A 22,877-nucleotide genomic window follows, 5' to 3' on the forward strand; every position below is an offset into this window, starting at 1 on the left:
AATGGTACCAGTTCACCATATCACATAGATAAAAAGAGTATGGAAAGGATCTACAAGTACTTTGACAAGTTACATTCCATCATGAAACATTTCAGCTTAGCAATAATTCCTCACCTCTTCTGCTCTGAGAACATGAAATGCAGCAGACAGAAGAGTGTTCAGCTTTGGCCTAAGCAACACACGCTCTCTTGTTTTTTGCCCACCTACTTAGCATCCTATTTACAGCCACTGGGACTGTAAGCTGTGGCAGATCCACTCCTTTCACCTTTCTCTCTTCAGGTGCATCTTTCTTTTGATGTCAGCTTGCTTTCTGCATGTATCTGCTCTGACAAAAAGATATGTACCTTATATATATATATAACGAGTCAAGATCACTTTATTTTTTTCTCCATCAGGGACCTCTATTCCTCCCTCTGACAATTCACCTGCCTTCCTACTGTTTCACTTTGTCCTTCAATACATCCAGTATTATCTGACAAAGTAAATAACATAGATTTCAAAAGGTATTCAATGCACACACACATAATACCTAAACAGTGGGGGGTTTTTTTTGGTTTTTGGATTTGGTTTTGGGTTTTTTTGGGTTTTTTGGAGTTTTTCAGGAGGTTTTTTTTTGTTGTTGTTGTTTTGTTTTGTTAGTTTTTTTTTTAGTTAGGCTTTAAAACAAAATCCTTTCTCTATGTGAGATTTACTAATATAATTGTTGGGGGTTTGAGGAGCACTCTGTTACCAGACAATATTTACAGGGTGAAAAATCATGCATGGCTTTTTTAGTCCTGGAATGTTTTGATGGCATGAAGCATCATCTTCATGGAGAACCGCAAAACAAAATGTTTGCAATTCATTGCACCTCACTTAGATACCCAAAATTTAATTGCCCAACTTTAACCTTTAGCTGTCTTTATAGCCAATGCTATGAAATGGAGGCCTCCAGAGGACAATTTCATCCTAAGAGAGATGCCTAAAATAGGAAAGATGAATCACCCTTTGAAAGTACCAATTTCTCTCCATTGACTATAAATGGATCCCTCGGGTGACTTATCTAGACATAACTGTCTGAAAGTTAACTTTTAAATGTCTGGTAGTGAGAGAGCCTACAGACATTCAAGAAGTATACTGCAAATGTGCAAGCAAGAATTTTGTTCAAATGAAGACTTGAAATGACAAGTCTTCTATGAGACCTCAAATGACATTATCAGGAGCAGCTGTTGACTCAATCAAGGAAACTGTGGTGGCACCTGGAAAAAAATGAATGCCAATTGCTATAGTATTTTGGGAGTGAGTGAAACGGGAAAAGAAGAAATGGAGAGGGAAATAATTTTCTTGAATAAATGTGGAAGATATTCCCTATCCAAATGATTCAAACAAAAGAAACCCAAACAATTTTAGTATCACAACAAAAGCTCAGCCTTTAGAGCGTCCACTTTCATAGAATTTAGGATTTGGAATTTTTAGTTGCTGTATGCTCACAACTTTCAATTTTTATTTATTTTAAATTTCTGTTAGATCCATTTATAGATTCTATGGAAAGACATGGTAAGTTAAGTCATTTCCCCAAAAATCATGGAGGATGCTTTGAGCACAAGGGTTAGAACTCATGACAGTGAATCCCAGGACCCTTTGTCCTAAAAATAACCTCTTTAAAGGATAGAGGATCTTCCCTGGCAAAACTAAAGGGAAAGAAGAATCAGAAGTTCCCAAAGCATTATTGGTTTAAAAAAACCATTGTCTCCAGTATTACAGGTTTTTTGTTCCAGTGTTTCTCATAATTGCAGCCATGGCACTTAGCTCACAGTGATTTCAGTGGGAGTGAGTAAATAGGAGCTAGGAGCCAACACCTCTGCACCTTTGGGCCTTACTCTGATATTTGATCTAATAAAACCTCTCAGTTCTTTTCCCTCTAGCTTCAGACTGCATTATTGAAATTCTAACTTCTGAAGTATGGCTATGGATTCACTGTCTTAGGTGATTGTCAGGTTGTCCTGGGGTGATGTTATGAAGCCGCTTTATTCCTTAACCATCCCCTCAATGCCCAAGGACGCTGTGCCTTTAGGATGGACCCGGGGGGCAGGGCCGGGGCCACGGGCCCGAGGGGGCGGCTGAGCGGCTCAGCCCAAGGGGGCTCTGGGGGGCTCGGCAGGGCTCGGAGGGAGTGTGCCGGGAGCGCTGTGCTGCTCTTTGGGTTTCCCTTGTGTTCCAGCTAGCTGGGAAAAGGTTCTGTTGGTTTTTTCTTATTCTTTTTTTCCCTTTCCTTGCCCTTGCCTCACTGCCTCCCTTCCCTCCTCGCCCGTCCAGAGAGCCCGTGGGGTGGTCCCGGCTGGTCCGAGCCTGAGTGTCTGTTCCCTGTCTGGGAATTTGCTGTATTTGGAGGGGTTTTTTTTACCCTGTTCTACCCTGTTTTGTTTGTGTTAATAAACAGTTTGGTTTCTTTTTCCCACTCGTGACCCATTTGTCTCATTGATGGAGGAAAAGGGGAGGCCCTTTTCCCTTCAGAGGAGACACTCATTCCGGAGTGTTTCCTCCTGAGATTTTGTCTCCAAAACCGAGACATAAGTATAGACAAGACAGGTAACATAATCATTAATTTCTTGTTTTTCTCATTCTAGCAAAAAGACAGAGATATGAAAAACTTTGAGGCTTGACAGCAGACTTACTTGGATTCAGTTTGAATTCCAGTGATTTCTATACTAAACATATTCATTATCCACAAATATCTGTAATTGTGAGACATTATAGTATCTGTAATTTGTTTTTATCCATTTAGGCTGCTTTTAAATTGCAAAAACTGGCATATGCCCTCTTTCTTGAAGATAATATAAAGTATTAACATCCCTGCAGCAATCACTTTCAGCTTTTCTGACCTGAGCACTGAATGTTTCTTAGATGTAGTTGGACTAAGGATGGTTGAAACAGTGATATGTACAGAAGAACCAAACAAAGAACATAAATTACTGAGCAGTGCTCACGTGGCATAGTCAGTGTCTATTAATTTTCATCATAAAAGCTTATAAGTCCCCTCCATTCTGTTTAACTGTTGGCTGAAAGTATTTAGTTGCAGTGTTTTCTCTTCTGTTTTAATTGGATACTTCATACTGTGAAATAAAAAGCATCTATACCAACTCCTGATATTCATGTTAATTATGCTAGGGGTCACTGTATATGATTCCAGTTTATTAAAAGTTATTTGGAGAGAGAGAGAAAGACTGAATATATCTTTCTATTTTATAATCTGCCTTTACAGTCCTTTTGTACTCCACTATGCAGCAATAACTATAATAACCCCTCATTACCACACAATAACCCATAATTTTCACTGTCCTTGTACTCAATTCTTTGAGATCTAGCTTTCGATATTTCTAAACATAACATGTAGGTTTATTTTTACCTGCTAACTGCCCATGATAAATAATGGGAGGAAGTGGAGGCAGCAAATTCAATTTTCAATTTTTTCAATTCAATTTTATTTGAATGTCAGGAAAGGCTGTGTGACTTCTTACTTAATGTATAATGAAAAAACTGTTAATACTTAACTCTTAACTCCTTAATGACTTCAGTCTCCTGAACACAAAAATATATCTGTTTTCACAGATGTAGATTGAACTGAAGAAGGATTTTGTGGTAAAAATATTTGTAAAGGAGTTCTCAACAGATATATTTTTGTAAATAGATTAAACTGCAAGCTCTGTCATGCCATGCAGCTAAAATACTTTGCATGCATTTCTGGATCCATAGCATCCACTTTAAGTTAAAAAAAAAAAAAAAAACAAACCAAACAAAAAAACCACCTATAGCTCTACCCACGCCTCTTTTGCCTGCGTCATTTGTACACTTGTTATGCACACTTGCATTGTATGAGATACAAACCACAGGAAAAGAAAAAATACATCAAACAAATTCCCAGCTGTGATTTTAATTGGATTTGGTGTCTGAGTGAAAAAACAGCAACTGATTTTCACACAACCTCCAGGAGTCTGTACCAATGGTTCTCACACCTGTTTAATTACCAAATCAAGAATTTTCTGTTCAGAAACATCACTAAACCGTGGCAGCAATTAGAATGATCTTCAAGGTCCCTTCCAACCCTAACCTTTCTATGATTCATTCTAAATAAATATCAATACATATTTGTATGCTCATGCCTGCACATATATATAGCATGTATTATATTATTACGACGTAAAAACATATGCAGGAATCTATCATCAAATACAAAGGGTGAACTCAAACCTCTATTAAAAATAGAAGGCTATCAAGTTGCTGCTACTTTTTGTTTGGTGCCTTGAGATGAGAAATTTAATCCTTCCCCTTACTCCCTTTCAAAAGAGCATTTAGAATACCATTCTGCATCCTTCCTTCCTACACCCTCACTTTTAACCTACTGGTCCTTGTTTTCAGCTTAGTCGATGTACAGCCTCCCAAGGGTGTTAAGTTATTTGTACAGGCCTGGTTTCATTGCCTGTGCGTTGAGGGAATATCTCACAATAGTGTGTTTTACTCATAAATTAGACTCTATATAGAGTTCCAGAATTATTTGTGATATTGTTAATGGATTTTAAATACATGCATATAGTGGAACATAGATTTGGCATTATCCATGTAATCTCTCCTTTTCTTCCTATGCATCGTGAAAGAAACTGGCTGACAGTCAGTGTGACATAATGCTAAAATTTAAAAGATTGCATTGCTACTGGTAATCACTGCATGTATTGTAGCATAGGTTTTTCTTAAGTAATATCATCAACCTTATGCAAAATCAGAGTTTCACTCTATGTTGGGCAATTAACCATTTAATAAAGAGCCACATCCTGAGAGCAATTTAAAAACTTAAATATATGTAGGCTACTAAAATATACTTTCATAAAAACCTCATTTTACTATCCATTAATTCCATCTTCCCCTGTCAAAAATTCAGTTCCAAATAGGTCATTAAAACCCTGTTTAGACTATTTTTCCCATCTGACATAATTTTGTTATCACTGTTAAGACTTGTGGCCACATCTAGATTACTAAATCAAATTCAACTCATCTGTTCTCTCTCTGAAGGTGATTTTTTTTCTCATAGAGACATCCACATCCAGTACACTTCTTTGAGCTCAAAATGGGCTGACTGTATCTCAGCTATCTATTGGGGGTGGTCACTGGCCCCTGCCAATTCCTGAACGGAGCTAATGAATTTTTTGCGACACTGCTGCTTGTCACAGGTCAGAGTTGTCAGAGGCTATCCAAAAATATGTTGCAGAATATGTATGTCTGAATTCCAGAGCCCAGTAATGTTCCCAGGCACCATTTATTTCCCAGTGTGCATGAAATCCTTGTCGTCACAGTGTGTTCCTCAGGAAAGAATGCCTATATGGGGCATCAGTATTTTATTTAAATAATGCATCCCAGGAAAAGAGCATTTGCATTGTACAGTACAGTTACACAATCTCACCCCTTGATCCTCAGCTGTTCTTTCTTAATGAAAAACAGTTTGCTCAAGGTTTTTCATGCACACGTAGCAAGCAAAGAAACCCTTCCCCAGAACGGTCACAGCCTAATGTCTGGAGAGTAATGACTGAAAGCTGGGAAGAAACTCACCTTTAACTTGTAGAAACTTACCATCAAAACTGGAAGCCTGGGCAAAATGGCTGGACTCCATTATGTTTTCAGTCCTCTAAAAGCATATTTGGCAGTCTTGCCTCATTCTGCTGATCCATGTCTTGTTCCAACATTCATTAAACATTTGATTGAAATTTACTTTTCATAACAAATTACTCTGAAAGGACACTTACTTTATTTGAGTTATTTTTACTATCACTAGAGAATGATGTCACATCTGAGCAGAATGAGATTTATCTGAAGACATTTTGCTGCACTGAGAGACTTTAACAAAGTGTTGGTGCTGTTGTACCGTAGGATTCCTGCTGTTCAAGTGACTGGTATATGGATATGAGGAAATGAACAGTCACAGAAATGGTATTTCCACATGTTGCACTCTGTGATGGCATTATTTCTCTCCATACCCAATTGGAATATTCACCAGTCTGAAATGCCTGAATAATAATAATAATAATAATAGTAAAAATAATTTTACAAGTATTTTATCTTTTTGTCTACAAAGATATATTTAGACACTTTATTAAGGCCACTGCAGACAAATTGAATTCAGAAGATCAGGGAATAAAGAAAACTCACATAATTTGATATTCTCATAAGAAATCAATTTATGCACAATATGCAAACATGAACATTTTTGACACATATAGAAAGACATTTCCTAGATTGAGGAAAGTAAGGTAATTAAAGTTTGTCTTGTATTCCTTATCATGCAATAAAAGAATCTAAAATATCAATAAACCATGTCAGAATTAATTTCTTCAAGACATCTCAAGCAATTTAATAAACACTGATGACAGAAGTTTCCCAGAGCTTGAGGACTGTAGCTGATTTTCAATGAAGAATTCATGGTACCTAGTTAGGGTCCTAAACCTTCTACTCATCCTTGCAGCCTATTTCTTTCCTCTCAGGCAGTGGAGGAAGATACTCATGTCTTAATGTGACACTTTTTCTCCTGGTGAGAGCATTCCCATGATCTTAAATCCAAAATATTTCACTCTTTCAGTTTTCATCAGATGTAATTTGTTGTCAGCTGTTTACAATATATATGAAGGAGATACCTATAGCACAACTGCATGGACAGGTTACACATGAAAATGTTGTGGATCAACTCTAGGGACAGATTGGCATAGAAATGCATGCACATTCTTGTGCTTGCAATTACATCTTTTGGAGAAATCCAAACTAATATTTTTTTTAAAAAAAAGCACCTTAAATGAATCTTAGTGGTTTATCTCATAATAGAAAAATGAAGGCTACATTTGAAATGAGAAGCAAATAACATGCAGTGTTTTTTATAGAGCACTTTCAAAGCTGTGAGATAAGTGTATGTCCAGTAATAATAGTGGTAATCAGGATAATAACTTCTCGTGATTCATGGTCTAATCTGATTGTCCACTGGGAGCATTAAAAACATCCTGCCTTCCTCTCATTTACATCATGTATATGTGTCCAACTGGCCACTGCTAGACTCAAGATAGTAGATATCATTAATCCTAATGGTCTGATCTGTTGAAGCCAATTCCTCATTTCTATTTATCAGTTGTCTGTACTACAGAAAACCACTTGTGCTTTATAATTTAAAGAGGAGAGAAAAAGGAAAGGAAATTTAACTTAGGTTATCCCCTTTAACATATTTCATCAAAAGAATGGATAAAATATTTATTCATCTACTGTCCTTTGCATTCCCATCAAAGTGAATAGAGAGACGTTTAATAAGACATGGAAACATTAAAGAAGCCTTTTATCAGAGTGCATGGGAACCTGCTCAGAACAAGCATTTTGGCCTAAGGGAAAGTTTTTGATCTGTGAAGCTTAAGCTTTTCTGGCTTAAAACACTCTCATATCGGATCATGTGGTCAATTTGCATGAAATAAATGATTTGCTTAAAACTTGTAAAGCTATAAAATAGAACTTGACAAGTCATTAGCAATAAGTGGTATCATACTGGCATTATGAGCACACTGGTGCAATCATTAGAAAACTGCTGCCACAGCAAAGAACAGGAAGATAATGGGGGCAGCCTACAATTTGACCTAGAGGAGTTAGATCATTGCCCCATACTGTAGATGCCACACTGTAGCCCAAGTTATTGACTATCCTTCTTCATTATTCATCTACTCAACATTCTGAGCCACTGCCCTTTATCCTCTTTCACACAAAACAATTAATCCAAGTTATAAAAATTATCACTTTTTTTTTCCTTTTGGAAAGAAAAAAAAAGAAAAAAAAAAGAAATGGAAAAATAAATAACTAATCTTTAGTCTAGGACTTTGATCAAATGTAGAAGAATACCTGTTCTTCATCAATTGTTATGTTGATTTTTGCTTCATTCTGAACTAGAAATTCAATCTATGAAGTTTCCATATGTTGACAGAAGTTATGAATTTAACTTTTCTATTCTGGCTGGCAGCAAAGGTAATCAGCAGCTCATTAGTTCAGTTTTCAACTTCAAGATTTTTTTTTTTTTTACACATAAAGTGTTTAGAAAATCATGGCTAAACATCTTGATTCCTGAAGTCTGCCTAACATTCATTTTAAGGCTATAGTTATTCTGTGATGAGATTGGTAAATATGCACTTGGGTTTATTGCCAAGACAGGAAATATGTGGAAAATGTAAAATTATTACTATTTGTTGCAAAGCACTTTCAATACATTGGTTTTATCAACGTGTTAATATTTTATCAGTGGCTCAGGCACACGTCAAGTTTGAGCAGCTGTATGTGTGATATTTTATACAAATTATTGGATGAACTGAACCACATGCTTCCAAATTACGTGCCTGCAATTGTACATATGCTGATGAGATGCAATAACATTAAGACCACGATACTCAAATCCCACTGCTATCTTCAAAATGATGTTTTTCTCATGCATTCCCCATGAGTATACACACCTTTGCAAAATGAGAGGGGTAAGTAAGATGCTGCAGTTTCCAAGGCCCAACAAAATCTTAATTTCTCTTCTGAGCCTATCACCAAGCATGAGGCATGCCTTTGAGTTTCTGATGTGAAGCTGGAACTGAGATTTAACAGTCTGTTTGCATGTGGACTCTGGTGCAGTGAATGTATGCTGGTGCATAGGACTGAATCAATAGTGTACATAACTACTTAATTTTATTTCTCAGGTCACAAAAAATTGCACTTTCCAAATGACAATGACAGGATAATTACTGAGACTAAATGTCAGTGAAATAACTTAAAAGGAAATAAGGAGACTGTAAATATGTCATAAACTAGAAAATAAGCATAAGTAACATAAGAGTACATTAAATATGTTTGTGAATCTTTGGAGAAATGAAATGAAAAATGTTTTTTTACAAAGCATGGTATCTGCACATAGGCTAAAACAGTACAGAAAGTCCCAGTTGAACACACTGAGAGAGCAGAGGTGTTACAGTCAGCAGCTGGAGTCAGAACCTCATCAGTGTTTACAATGCATGACCTGGTTGGTATTGGCTAATTAAGAATAATCCTTAAGGATGAGAAACATCATAATTTTTACTGGTGTTTCCAGGAGTTCATAATAAGTGGACTTGAGGGAGCAACTAAAGATCATTTGTTTGACAGAAGAAAATAAGACTTTGTTGTAGAAGAGGCATCATGAATATGTAACCTTATTATCAGAGTATTATTCTTCTCTTTTGAGTCTAAGGAAGAAAAAGAGAACTGTAGCATTTCAGCATATGTTTGAGTTACTTGGACTTCATTGATTTCAAATGTGACTCTTAAAAATAAATTACTCTATTTGTTGAGAAATATATTTCCTTCTTGTGGTATCTGAAAGATATTTTCTTTTATGCACAGGGTAATATTTTTAACATGAGAAATTTTGAAGGGAGCTCAGGCTCCCAGTGAAACTGCTCAGCCTGTTGGTGAATCCATTTTCTATGCTTCTTAACCTGTATACTTAGGTGCAGGACATAAGGAATTCGTACCACCTCGTCTTCTTCTGGAACACAGTCCAAGAAAGAAACCAGCAGCTATTGAAGGCAAGTTTGAGTTTTATCACCTTTATTGGCTTCTACTCATTAACTTGACTCTCTGTTCTAATGGATTTTTTGGGGTTTTTTTTGGTAAATATAATATATATTACAAAAGTGATCACATTACTAGGCCTGGGACAGGAATGACACACTGACATACGCATGACAGGACCCAAATATTCCTTATAGTAGTCTCACAGATGGCTTGGGGGATTTCCTGAGTGAAACAGATTACAGGATTGAGGCCTAATCTGTAAAATGCTTTGAATGGCATTCAGCCATAACTTGCTATCTAACTATAAACATAATCAACATTATCCTCTTAATATACTTTGGATTAGTCTTTCACCTATTGTTATTCAGTAATGTTTCTGTGCATTATTTGCAATAATTTCTGGCTCTGCATTTATCAACCCTGTTGCTATTGTTAAAACCGCTGAAAGAGAAATACAAAGTCAGATCTTACCTTCAGAAGATTAAAACATAATCCCTGAAATTGAATTATATTGTTTATATTCTAATCATTACAGTAAAGTGGTTGAAGTAAGCATTTTAATTTTAAAATTAACTATGTCCAATGACTTAGAACTACTACTGCAATATACATTCTTGGTCTTTGCATCATACAATTTAATAATACAAAACACCTGAGTCTTTTTGTAAAATTATGTAGTAGTGCTCAAATGATACTTGAGACCTTCAGTTGCACCATGGCACTTGTTAATCTCTCTCATAGAGCTCTTAGTTTTATGTTATCCAGAAAGCAATTGCAGTCTAAGAGAAAAACAGATTGGGTGGCAGCAGAATAAGTAACAAGATTTCCTGCATTTGAAAACAGAAAATGAGACCCAGGTTTTGGCCGGACACATGACTGAAACAAAGTGTTACACTAATTAAATATTTCTGTAATGTGATTATTGTGAATCAGAACATGTGGATAAAAAATAGTTATGTGACTTATTATCTCTCTCCCCAAAATCTCGTTACCTCAAATGAATTTTTCTTTTTAAATGCATTGTTTAAAGGAGTATAAAATTGTGGTTATTGTGACTCAGTATAGTACATAAATAGATTTGCAGTCCTGCTTATTTTAGGAAAATGTTTGAACCCTGCTTATCAGCAGGAAGAAGTCCCTTCAATGTTAAACTCTGTTATCCGTCAATTAACCATAATGGAAAAAAGACATAATAGAACAAGGCTGCCACATTTGCTGAGTGATAAACTTAATCTTTAAATATAACTGTTATACAAGATGAACTAGCATCAAATTAACATTAGTTCTTGATTTTCAAAATCATGAGGAGCATACAATTACTGCAATTGCACATAGAAATGACTATTTATGACCAGTTACACATTTGTGTGTTTCATTAGCTCATTTATGCATGCAATTCAGGTAATTGGGAATGTAAATTAGACACCCATTTGGCAAACAAATTGGGGGGAAATTATCTGCTCAGAACCATATAACTAAATTCCCTTTAAGGCTCAAGGCCAGTCACTAGGATACAATACCTTTCACACAAGAGATCTGGAGGAAATTAAGAAGGCAGAATTGTAAAACATTACTGTGAAAAGCTGTTTTGTTGTGCTATTCTGTGTTTTCCATATATGAGAAAATATGCCACAGTGCCTTGAGGAACCCTAAACCCTGAAGCTTTATTTCAGCCATAGGGGAAAGAAAAAAAGTAATTTATGAGAATATTTGGCACAATGTCAGAAGGGAAAAAGAGGAGTAGGCAGACAAATTTAAGTCTTTGAAATAGCTGAAGAGACATCTGCATGTGACTTCTTAGTGTTTAGGTACCTTTATGACTGGTACATCACTAAATATCACTGATCAGGAGAAGGAACAGATTGAAACAAAAGATTCTTCTAATAAATATAGTTGAAGATAGTATCATAAGTTGTCAGCATAGAGAACAAATAGAAGCATTTTTAAATTGAAAAATATACTTTATATAACATCAAAGACTGGCTCCACCTTTGACAGAAGAAGCCAGCTTTTTTTTTAAATGGTAGAAGTGTAGGAAGTAACAGAACATTTATCACGCAGAAAATGTATGAAACCAATTTACTTACACCCTAGGCTTTGCAACTCAGTGATATTCAGACATTATATACATAATCATGCAGCTGGTGAGGGCTGAAAGGATCTTACTCTTTTTCTAGATTGACATGTTTTCAGTATCATTCTATTTTGCCACTGCTGCCTTAGGTAATCTTGGACCATTCTTGTTTTCTGATAAGGTGGAAAGAGTGGTGTGTATGTTCCACATATCTCTAAAATTTTTAGATTATTTGATACCTTCAAATAGAATGCTTTTCCTGGATGCTATCCAGTGCCCTGTAGAAATTATGCTCTGCTGAATTCTTGAGGCCTTAGAAAACAACCATATTGTTCTTTTGTATTAAATCTCAGACTTTCTTTCATTGTCATTGCCATTTTTCCTTTGTTCAGCTCCAGTGTAAATCTTTTGGAAAAGGGGTGATTATTTAAGACAGCCCCAATTTGTACACTATATTCTAGTAGTACTCAATAAATTGCATTGAAGTGTGTGTATGAGTTGAAATTTTCAGCTATCTCCTTGTCAAAAAGCAAAACGCTTTGTACTCATCTGGTCAGAAAGAAAAAGAACAGATGATTCCTCTCCTATTTCATGGTTGGTTGGCTCTTTTCAAAGATCTTACCTTCAAACTTCAATGAAGAGTTTGAATTTTCAGATCACCAACAGAAGAGAATAATAAAACAAAATATAGGATCCTGTAACAGTGAACAAGAAGAAAAGGACAGTGAACAAGCATAAAGGAATTTTTGAAGACAAAGACATTGATATAAAACATCTACTTGTATTTCAAACTTGGAAACCTTGTTTGGTAAACTAGTAAGTAAAAGAACTAATTTTAAATTCTTTATCTTATCTTTTTCTGGAGCTTTCACAAGTACTTGGAAGCAGTGCTCTCAGATTAGCTGACACTGAAGCAGCCATGTCAGGATACTGTTGTCACCAGTAATTTGAACAGATCAGTTCTCCATGGCTATCTGAACTTTGACTTTAATATCCTTCTTCTTTCTTGGTTGTAGTCTTCACACCTCTTTTAACCCTGAATTTCTTGTATTTTGTTATTCACTGACATCCCAAAACTTCTCTGCAGTGTATACTGATTCTCTGTGATTCTCTCTCTTAGGTCTTGATTTTTTTGCTCAGCTCACACAGCTTTTACCTTCCTCCATTTCCACATTCACAGGAAAAGGTCTTTCCTTTCTAATAGTCCTCCCATGTTGCCTGACATGTCAGGGTAACTCTCAGGAAGACGCTGCAGTTAAACAAGTGTCAAAACTAAGATCAGAGGCTTAGCTAGTTACCAGTTAAGCTTCATGTTAATTGTTCCAGAATAGCATGTCTTTGCCTTCTTACAAGAACACAGCACCTTTGTGAGAAGCCTGTATCAAAATCCTTCTCCTGGTGGAAGGAATCTTAATGCATGTCATATATGATCTCAAAGAGGCATAGGCTTTTTACCACTTTGAAGAGTACTGTTATCACAAAAACATTTGAACAGCTTTGCATCTGAATATGATTTTCCAAGTTATATTGTCCTAGAAATCTGTTCCTGTATCTTTGAGTGGGAGAGCATTTACCATGGAAGAGTCATCACCATAACAATTCTGATCTGTTGATGAATTGTGATAAGCTCTGACATATCCCCCTTCCTTGACTGAAGTATACTGGCTGGTCCTTGCCATCTTGATGGTATCTTTGACATTAAATGACGCGAAAAAAAAAAAGAGGAAAAAAAAAATCTCTGCAACATCTTCAGAGGATCTATGAGGAAAAAAAGTATTTTATCTAGGTCACTGAATCCTCTAATTACAAATTTTGCAGAGTACAATAAAGTGAGTTGCTGTGAAATATGTTTAACTTCCCCCAAAACTCCTGCGGAGGCTAAATTGGCAACTGCATCTATGTTGCTATATAGAATGTACACTATCTGACTGTCTCAAGAAGAATTTCTAGTCTATACCTCTCTTCATGAATATAACATTAGGGGATATAACCAAGAATATCTAAATTACTAAAGTCAATACAAATTTTGACAAAGCTCCCTTGATGTACAGCAGTGTATAAATCTTGTACAAATCAATCTGCTTCTGTACAGTCTGTCAATGTCTGCCTTCCCTTCTGTACACAGATTGTTCTATAAAAAACCTCAGTTTTTCTTCTATACTGTAGAATCAATTATCCTTAAAAAAATCCTTCCAGTGAGAGACTATGATTCAAGATACAACAGAAACCCTTTAAAAAAGGCACAATATTGAAAATTTACTCCCAATTTAGAAACTCCTTAATAATACTGACATGAATTGTGGATGAAAATCCATTTTTCTGATAAATTTTAATCCAAGGGAGAATAAAAGCAGAAAAAAAGAAAAATATTCCTATTAGAAATATCATAATACAGTGGGTTGGGTTTAATCTAGGTTAATAGACAAACAGTTTAGTTAGCTTTAAAGCATTGCTGTATACAACATAACAAGGTTTTTTGAGAAATATGGGCCTTATATCTCCATGAGTCTGTACTGAAGACAGTAAAACCTTTGAAATAATATGAACAGGGTTTCAAAGTGAGCTATTTAATGATTTAAATTAGACATTTAAGCAGTAAATTCTAATGATTTAGCAACGGTGAAAAAACCCTAAATCTTCACTGTTTCAGAAAGACCTTGACATTTTCCTTAATGACATGAGGCTCTTCTGTGCTACTTTTATTCTATCATAAAATACAAAAATGTTAAACAGACATTAACAAAAAGCTTACTAGAGTGTAAGAAAAAGATATGCATAAAGATAAGTATATTTTGATTAGACATATTATTATATTTTCTCATAATTTATAATAATAATACAATTTAGAATATTAGAGTATGCATTTGAATAAATATTCACCAAAGTCTACCCAATAAAACACAAACAAATAGCTCTGAAGATTATTTTAACTTTTCATAGTGCTTTTTAAAAATTACAGAAAAGCAATAACGTTTTGCCTATGTTGCAAGTGCAAAATACTGTTGCTGCAAATGGAAAATACTTACTTGGATTAAGATTCTCTGGGCTTTCAAAGGCAGAGCTTCCATGTTTCTTTGGAAAGAAAGAGGAAACTTTTACAAAGGATATCCTGCATAACCTCATCATCCCATTATTTAAGTTCAGACATTCTTGCTCAAAAGCATGCCCCATAAAAAGCACCAGCCAAACCCTTCCCAGCACTGGTAACACAATTGGTGATGAAGTTGATTCCTGTTGTCTAGTAGGAATGCCTGTAACAAGGAGGGAGAAGGCTAGTCAAGCTGCCTTACCTGTGTTGGTTTGGCTCTCACTAGTAAAGGTTGTACCATAAGAACTCAGTGCTCCCCTGGGAATTTAAGTATTCATCATAATCATATTTGCATCATATTTGCCATTGGCCATTGTCCAGTGGCGTTTCTGTTGCTGGTCTTGTTATGGAAGCTGGTCTGTCTTTTTCTCCTTGGTGTGTGTACTCTGGCTTCATTGCACTTGTATTTTTATTCCTTTGCTCTGCACTGTGCTGTTTAGTGAGAGCAACATATGGCCCATGCTATTAACAAGGAGTTCTGGTGCTTAATGCAATAGAGCCATGAAAAAGGAGCCTACAATCACTACAGGAAGAAATAAGAAACACTTATGTAGGTCACATGAAAGCATTCGGAATTTCAAGCATGATATTTCTATTGCACAGATTCTGCAGACCTCAAAAATATCTCCATAAGCAATCTTCACAGCTTCCAAATAGTGTTTCAAATTGGGATTTGAAAACAGTAAACCAATTTCAAAAAGTCGAGCTGGAGAGATTGCCTAGGACTTCAGGGTGTGCTATATCTCCAATGATCTAGGTGCCCCAATAGTCTTTCACTTGCCCAATATGAAAACAAATTGTATTTCATTATTCTGCAAGGAAAAAGGTGGTGTCACTTAAACAGAGCTTTGCAAAAAAATGCACTTCATTTTGGCCTAAGCACTCACCTGTAAGTTGCAGAGAGCATGTGTGTGCATGTGTGCGTGCATGTATATGTGTTTGTGTGTGAAAAGAAGCAATTCTAAGAACATTTGGAACTTTAGATTAATACTATTTGGGTTTCTTTGATCTTTCTTGGCCTTTCAGTATCTTGGCTGAATCAAGATAGAATTATTTCTCATAGAGAAAATAACCAGACCAACAAGGACTATCTTACCTCAGAAACAGATTTCTTTCAAAGAGACAGCTACGGTCAATCTTCACTCGAAATTTAGATTTAATCTTAAAAGTACGAGTTTCCATGGCATCCTAAACTAAGCAGAAATATCTCCTTGCATTGTTTTTTCATTTCTTCAAAAGCTTTGTAACCCTAAGGGGACCATATTTTGTGAATGGGTGTTAAATTGTTTAGAATCAAAAGTGCAACTGATCAGTCTTTGTCAGGCTTCACTCTAAGCAACGGGCAAAGAAAAAAAATATCATCAAAAACTGAAATGCAAAATATTATTTTAATATTTTAAAGAATATCCAACTCCCACTGAAATCAACAGCAAAATTTTTACTCAGATCAGCAGGGAAAGGCTTTCAGTCACCAAGTAAAACAAAGATGAAATGTATTTCCTTAAAAATTAATAAGTAAATAAAATTTTAAAAATACAGTTTGGGGTTTTTTTTAATGGCCTTTTAAAATTATGCCAGTGACAGCATAAGTTGTACAGAGCTGCTTGGAGAAAAATGAAGATCTATCTGGAATGAAGTCTGTGTTCAGTTTGAATTATGATTTCTCAGGAAAAGCTAGATTAATGTTTGTTTTGTTTTGTTTTGTGTGTCAGTGGGTATACACATATCTCTGCCACTCCTTAGTTCTGCCAGGACAAGAATCTCTAGGCAAGAAAAGCTGTTGCAGTATTTCACTAAGTCAGGCAACATCTGAAGTTTCTCACAGGAGCTTTCTTCCTGAGATTTCCTGACAATAGGGTTTCAGATAAATGCAGATAAGCCTTGTATAAGTATTTGAACTTTAGAAAGCTTATGTGAACCGAAACATCTCCAAACTTCTGGCATTCAGTCCCACTAGTTAGTGTTTGTTACATGCATGCTGCTCTACCAGAAAGAGTCTGTGGCTCTCTTTTGCTTCCCTGCTTACCTCAGTTTCTCAGAGGGGATGGGTTGAGCTGACAATTCCTTCCAGAATCCGACTTTCCCTAATCACATGAACCATCTGGAGCAATATGGTAAAGGAACTCTTAGAGCACCTTCTTCTTCCAGTTCCTGTGCAGCATTCCTGTGACAGTATGCCCCGTAACTCATGTGCATCCCTAAATTTAGATTCCACTCAGCACTGGCAGAGTAGCACACTGGTCTTACCAGGCCTGATTTCAAGTGCTGCATTGTTAGCATGTTTCTGTTATCTCCCCTCCCACCATTGTCCAAGAATTAGCTGCTCTCCAATGAGAATAACATGAAGACATTGTCAAAATGGGTAAAGGAAATTCAGACTGAAACACCCCTTTCTTGGTCTTTGTTGAATCTTACTTGGATTTCCACCATTCTCAGTCCTTCACCCCTTATTAAAAAACAATTCCATCTCAGAGGTTTCTTTGCTTCAAGGGCTGTTCTCTTCAACCCAGCCACCTCCCAAGAAAATTATTCTATGCTGCTGCTTTTTATTTTTCACCCAGGAATAGTTTTTTACCTGAATGTCCCATTCAGTGGTACATCACTGCTTTAATTCACAATTCTCATGCTCACTGGACTCCTTCTCATACTACATAAAGCTCAACTTCTGCATAGAGTCTACAGATAAAAAACTTGACTAAATGAAAAGTCCATTGTTTACCCTGCTGACTGATTCTGTCATGTACTGTTCCAGCTGCATATATCCATATTTCATTCCTGTAAATGTATTTAAGGATTTAAAAGGTGAGGTTTTCTGTACTCGTATGTCTTACACTGTTCATGAAATCTGGCTCAGGACTAGTGTTACTGGTGAAAAAATACTGTTAATTACATTATCAAGAAAGAGTAGCAATAACAATAGCTTGTTCAATAGTTAATTGTGCTTGATTTTCATATTGTGGTCAACACTGAATCATCAAAAGCACTTTGTGTTTCCTTGTGTAACCCACAATTTGTGCATATTATGATGCCTCTTTATGCAGTTGATCCACGGCCCTTTGTAGTTCTGTAACTGTTCCTAACTAAAAAAATAAGTGCTTTCAATTAACAGATGTGGTTCATATTTTACAGTGCAAAAAAACCTGCCTAATCTCCTATTTATTTATTTGCTCTGCCTCTTAGTTTAGCTGTGTATATATCTGCAGAAAGCCCACTACATTTACTGCTTCAGAAATTACAAGTTTTGCTGCAGTTAAACATACATTTAATATGCAACATTCTAAATGTGAGCTGCTCAAATTGAGAGGAAATAAATTTATTCAAGAAATGGGATTACTTCCTTGAGTCAAAAATAGCTCTTTCCATAATACCCCTTTACCAAGCCCATCGTTCTCATTTACACAAATTTCTCTCAGTTGTAGCTGTGAGGGGCAACAATTGGGCCAGATGTAGCTGAGATGTGAATGGAAGCTCAGTGACTGTTTTTCTCAGACTTGACCAAGAGGGTTTATCTTGCACTAGGCAGGGTAATTGGGAAATAGGGGCCACAGTCCTTTAATACGTCTATGTAATCATCCCCCAGAAATTTCATAACAAATGTAGACATCTCAGAGCTGCCTGGAAACTCTGAATAACACAACTTAAGAGCTTGATGGAAGAAAATTATGTCAGTGGGATTAATTGGTGGAATGACTTGGCAATGAAGAGTCTGCAGCCAGGGATGTCATCATCTTTGCATGGGTTATTGGCAGTAAAAGTTCCTGCTACTTCCTGTACATCTTTCATACAAAACTTCACTTCTCAAAGCTCCATGCCTCGGCTTGTGGCTTTCAAGACACATATGGCTCCAAACCTTGCTATGCAACTTAAGGCAGATTTCATGTGTTTTTTCTGAGCCCCAGAGGCATGCAAAATGCTACAAGTTCAAAGGCAGAAATGCTCTTGGATTAAAGAGAATCTTCTTGTAAGGACCTTGGGCTTAAAAATTATTCTTCTGCGTCACCTAGAACCAGAAATGTAAGAAAGCAAAAAAATCAATTTAACCCACCAGAACTGAGGCACTCAGCAAAAAAATGGATATTACAGAAGTACCAGCAGCACTTCAGCTTCTAGTTACTACAAGTAAAGGCTCATGGAAGGAAGAGAGAAGGAAGCTGTTTTCTGTCAGTAACTGACCACTTGGTATGTTTAACAGCCTTAATTCAGGCAGAGTAAGCAAATAATTAAACCACATATTAGAAATTAGTGGAAATCTACTTTACATGTGGAAATAATCCACTGAAAAGTCATAAGTGGCACTGGAAAGTAGAACTGTGGAACACCTGTGTGAAATCTGAAGCTGAAGAGACTTCCATTTTGAGGAGACATCCACAGTCCCTCGAAAAGTGTCTGGAGCAGTGTGTCAGAGAGAGAGAGAGGATAACAAGAATTTTAAAGTATACAAGAATATGAAACTCCAAACAAGTTAGTGGAGGATGAGCACTGCTCTGATGCTCTACACATACCTAAGAAAACTGAGTATCACAAAGCATGCTCACAACACAAAGAAATTTGTAGCTTGGAGTGTAGTGTGCTCAGGGTTTCAGCAAGAAGAATTAAGCACACAAAACTCTGAGAGAAACATTCTGTAGAACGCAAGTGAAGACAATAACAAGGGAAATATATTGAACAAATCTGTTTAAAAAAAGAAAGAAGTGGAGTACATCTATATTATGCTTAATGCTAAAACCAATTATCGGAAAATCAGCAGGAGTATCATTTGAGGAGATGCTGAATATTGATAAATACATTGCCTCCATGATAGGCAAAATAACTTTATTTGTGAAATCAACATGGACAGACGATGGAATTCAGGTACTCTAAAACCCAGCAATTTTTCAATTTTTCAAAAATTAAACATGCTTTTTTTTTTTTTTGGTTTAGGTAAAATGCTGTACAAATTTTAATTTTTTTTCCCTGTTTGAATTTATTTTTTCATGCAGAAGAAAAGTCTATTGTGGTACCTAGAGAAGGGAAAAGTAAGTTTGGGTTTTTTATTTTTCCGTCATCTTCATGTTAGTTTTATGCAAGGGACAGGAGTATATTTGCTTCTTGGATTTGAAAATATTCCTATACCTTAAATATGTTTCAGTTAAAGAAAAGACTCTTGCTTAAGTGCTTATGGTTCTATCTTCTGTAAGATAATAAAACTTGGTTTCTTATCCACATTTCTACCAGTAAAAGATCACAAAAAGAAAACTATAGTTCCACTAACTATATCAATACCCAAAGCCATGCAGCACAAACTGAAGGTAACAAATTTGGCTTTTCCTGGATGAGCGATTAAAAAAGCACTTAGATTAGCTATTCTTGTACTCTTGTATTCTTCCCCATCAAAAGAGGAAAAGTAAAAATTATAACTTTCTCATATCCTCTATTGAACTCTCAATTTTCTCATTCAAAACACTCATTAAATAAGTAATTTAATTATTGTAGCTTGCTTTAAAAAAGAAAAAAATATGCTCATTTCTGCTGTTGCCCAAATAATTGCCAAAATAGAGGCAGATGCTTTTGAAATAATTTCATGTTGTTTTGTAGCTGATGCTTTAACAACAACTCCCCATGAATAACAGAAGTCCTGTAATGACAGCTTCAAAGATTCAATTCATAAAAAGTGTTATAAAGGTATATTGTATCTGCAGGCTTTTCATGGCATTCTACTCTTGTTCCAAGGTACCACATGTAAGTATTGCTGTCATTCAATCAGGTTTCACAAAAGAAGCAGAACGGTGCATGGCTATTGAGTCACCACAATAAACTCTTAGTTACACCAGGTTGATGGGCATAATTTCTCGAATTAGTACTTAAGTAATAATCTGGTGTGCAGGCTTGTTCCAGTTTTATCCTTAGCACCACATTCACTCTCTGAGTACTATGCTGTATTTCTGAGCCGCTGGTAATAAGTGACCATCTTATCAAATCTTGAACATATTGCAGATAGTGGATTCCCCACCCCAAATATATACATACTTACATACTTACATACATGTTTGTTTGTGTGTTTCTATGTAAAAGTAGCCAGCTGAACTTCAGTTTCTATTTTTAGAGAGAAAAGAGGAGAAGAAAAAGAGTGATGAAAAGAAGATTACGACTGAAACTAAGATGAAAGGTATGGTTTGGAAACATTTCTTAGTGGCCTCATTCAGCTTTTACTCACACTCTGGCTCATTTCCCATTGTTTTCTGTTAGGTTAATCCTGTGCTTACAGCTGTATTGTCCTTCTCTTAGTTGCTTAGTCACTATTTGCATGTTTCCACTTATTCAGTATCTAATGTCTAATGTATTGGGTATCCAATATTTTCTAAACTAATTTTCTGACAAATTAAATGTCCTGTTTGGTGGCCTTCTATGGGCTTTTTAAATAATTTAATGGAGTCCATATATAACAGGACATAGTTATACTGCAATACACAGAACTCATGGAAGATATCACTCAATTCATGGTATATCAGTTTCTGAAGGTGGGGTAGATCTATTTATTTTATATAATCACAATTGAAACTTACAGTGACCAAACTGCAAAGTCATTCTATCCATCTAAATAATATTTTGATCATTCATTCCCAGAAAGCATCTAAATTCCACTAAGGTGTTGCTTCATGCAAAATATTTAAGTCATCCATTATTTTTTAATGATCTCATTGCTACTGGAACTTAAGTTAAAAGGTGCCACATTCATGCACTGATGATTCTTGCCCAACTTTTGATGAATTATTAAGGGTACAAATGATCCATAGTTGATGCATACTGATTAATTTTCATTTTCAGCTGATTCCTCTGTGGCTAGTTGGGTGCAAGTGCTATAAGGAATAATCTGAACTCCCAAATAAGTCACATTTTTTTCAGTATGTGCCCACCAGGACTTGGTTGACTGCATATTTGAGTGTATGATTCAGAGTTCCAGCATATCAAATTACTCTCTTTAATTAAATCTTAGAAAAAACAGGAAAAAAGGAGAAAGCTCATGAGAAGACAGCTGTTCCTGAAATTAAAAAAGCAGGTAAGAAATTGAACTCTGACTTTCTTTGCAGTGATATTTCACTATTTAGTGTAAGCACTTTCAAGTTTTAAGTATTCGAGATAAGGGTGCATGTAGTTCATTATTATTTAAGAATCCAAGTGGAGATATCGATAGATAGATAGATACAGATGTATCACAGTATATTTATATCTAGATATATATATCTGAATTTTTTATATTATTATATTATATTATATTATATTATATTCATATCTGTGTATTCATATCTGTGTATATCATACGTGTAATTTTCTGTTCTATGAACTTGGGACTTTTACATTAGAAGCACTGCTTTCACTCATACACTAAATCTTTCAAGAGCATAACTAATTTCAAAGGCTACATGGCAAAGACTGAGTGGAGAGCATATATTTTTCCATTAATTATTTTACAAATACAGATCATTTTAAGTAATAAATAGAAACATCACCTTATCAAATCACTAAACGTGGGAGAAAATAAATGGTTTTCTTCCTGAATTTTTATTCATGCCCAGAAAAGGATTTTTTTAAAAGTTAAAGTTAGGGAATATCCTAGACCTAATTGATAGTTTCATGCATAAAATTATAAATATTTCAATAAGATTAGAAATTAACAATTGGGTTTTATCTACACTAAAAATGTTGAAATTTTACTTCCCCATTATTTCAGTAAATTTGCAAGTATGTTTAATGCAGAAATGCAAAAGTGTCTCCAGTAAGTAACACAGCCTGTCTCAATAAAATCAAGGAGAAACAAAATTCTCAGTCTAGTGGTTGGTCACCCTCTGAATACCTAGAAACACTGATTCCAATTGATGCTTTATCTTTCACTTTCTATATAACCTTCTACAAGCCCTCAGGTACTCAGATTAACCTTTCTGTAGATTAGTGTAATGCCTAAAGCCACAGAGAAAGGTTCAAAACAGGATGTAAATATTCAGGGCTATATTTACTATGTCCTCAAGGCAAACCTTGTGCTCTGTTTTCTAATTATTTAAATCTGTTGAATGTTATCAAAAGCTGAAAGGATCTATATCCCATTGTTTACTAATATTGTGGGTTACAGATGCAAATTTCAGTAAGCAACTGGTTTCTTTGCCA

At 35.6% G+C, this 22,877-nt stretch overlaps 1 protein-coding gene across 15 annotated transcripts in view; it reads left to right on the plus strand.

The window, feature by feature from the left end:
- Nucleotides 1-22,877, plus strand: part of TRDN (triadin) — a 231,443-nt gene that overhangs the window by 92,968 nt on the left and 115,598 nt on the right. For 14 of the 15 annotated variants that reach the window (XM_082276583.1, XM_082276584.1, XM_082276573.1 and 11 more), the window contains 4 exons: nucleotides 9,510-9,587; nucleotides 19,718-19,753; nucleotides 20,821-20,883; nucleotides 21,712-21,774. In XM_082276583.1, coding sequence (XP_082132709.1) covers nucleotides 9,510-9,587; nucleotides 19,718-19,753; nucleotides 20,821-20,883; nucleotides 21,712-21,774 — 240 coding nt within the window. Of the gene's footprint in view, nucleotides 1-9,509; nucleotides 9,592-19,717; nucleotides 19,754-20,820; nucleotides 20,884-21,711; nucleotides 21,775-22,877 lie in introns of all 15 variants that reach the window. The other variant, XM_082276586.1, reaches the window with a different exon arrangement.

Source organism: Coloeus monedula (genome assembly GCF_965178545.1).
Source record: "Coloeus monedula genome assembly, chromosome: 2".
In the NCBI taxonomy this organism is placed as follows: Eukaryota; Metazoa; Chordata; class Aves; order Passeriformes; family Corvidae; genus Coloeus; species Coloeus monedula.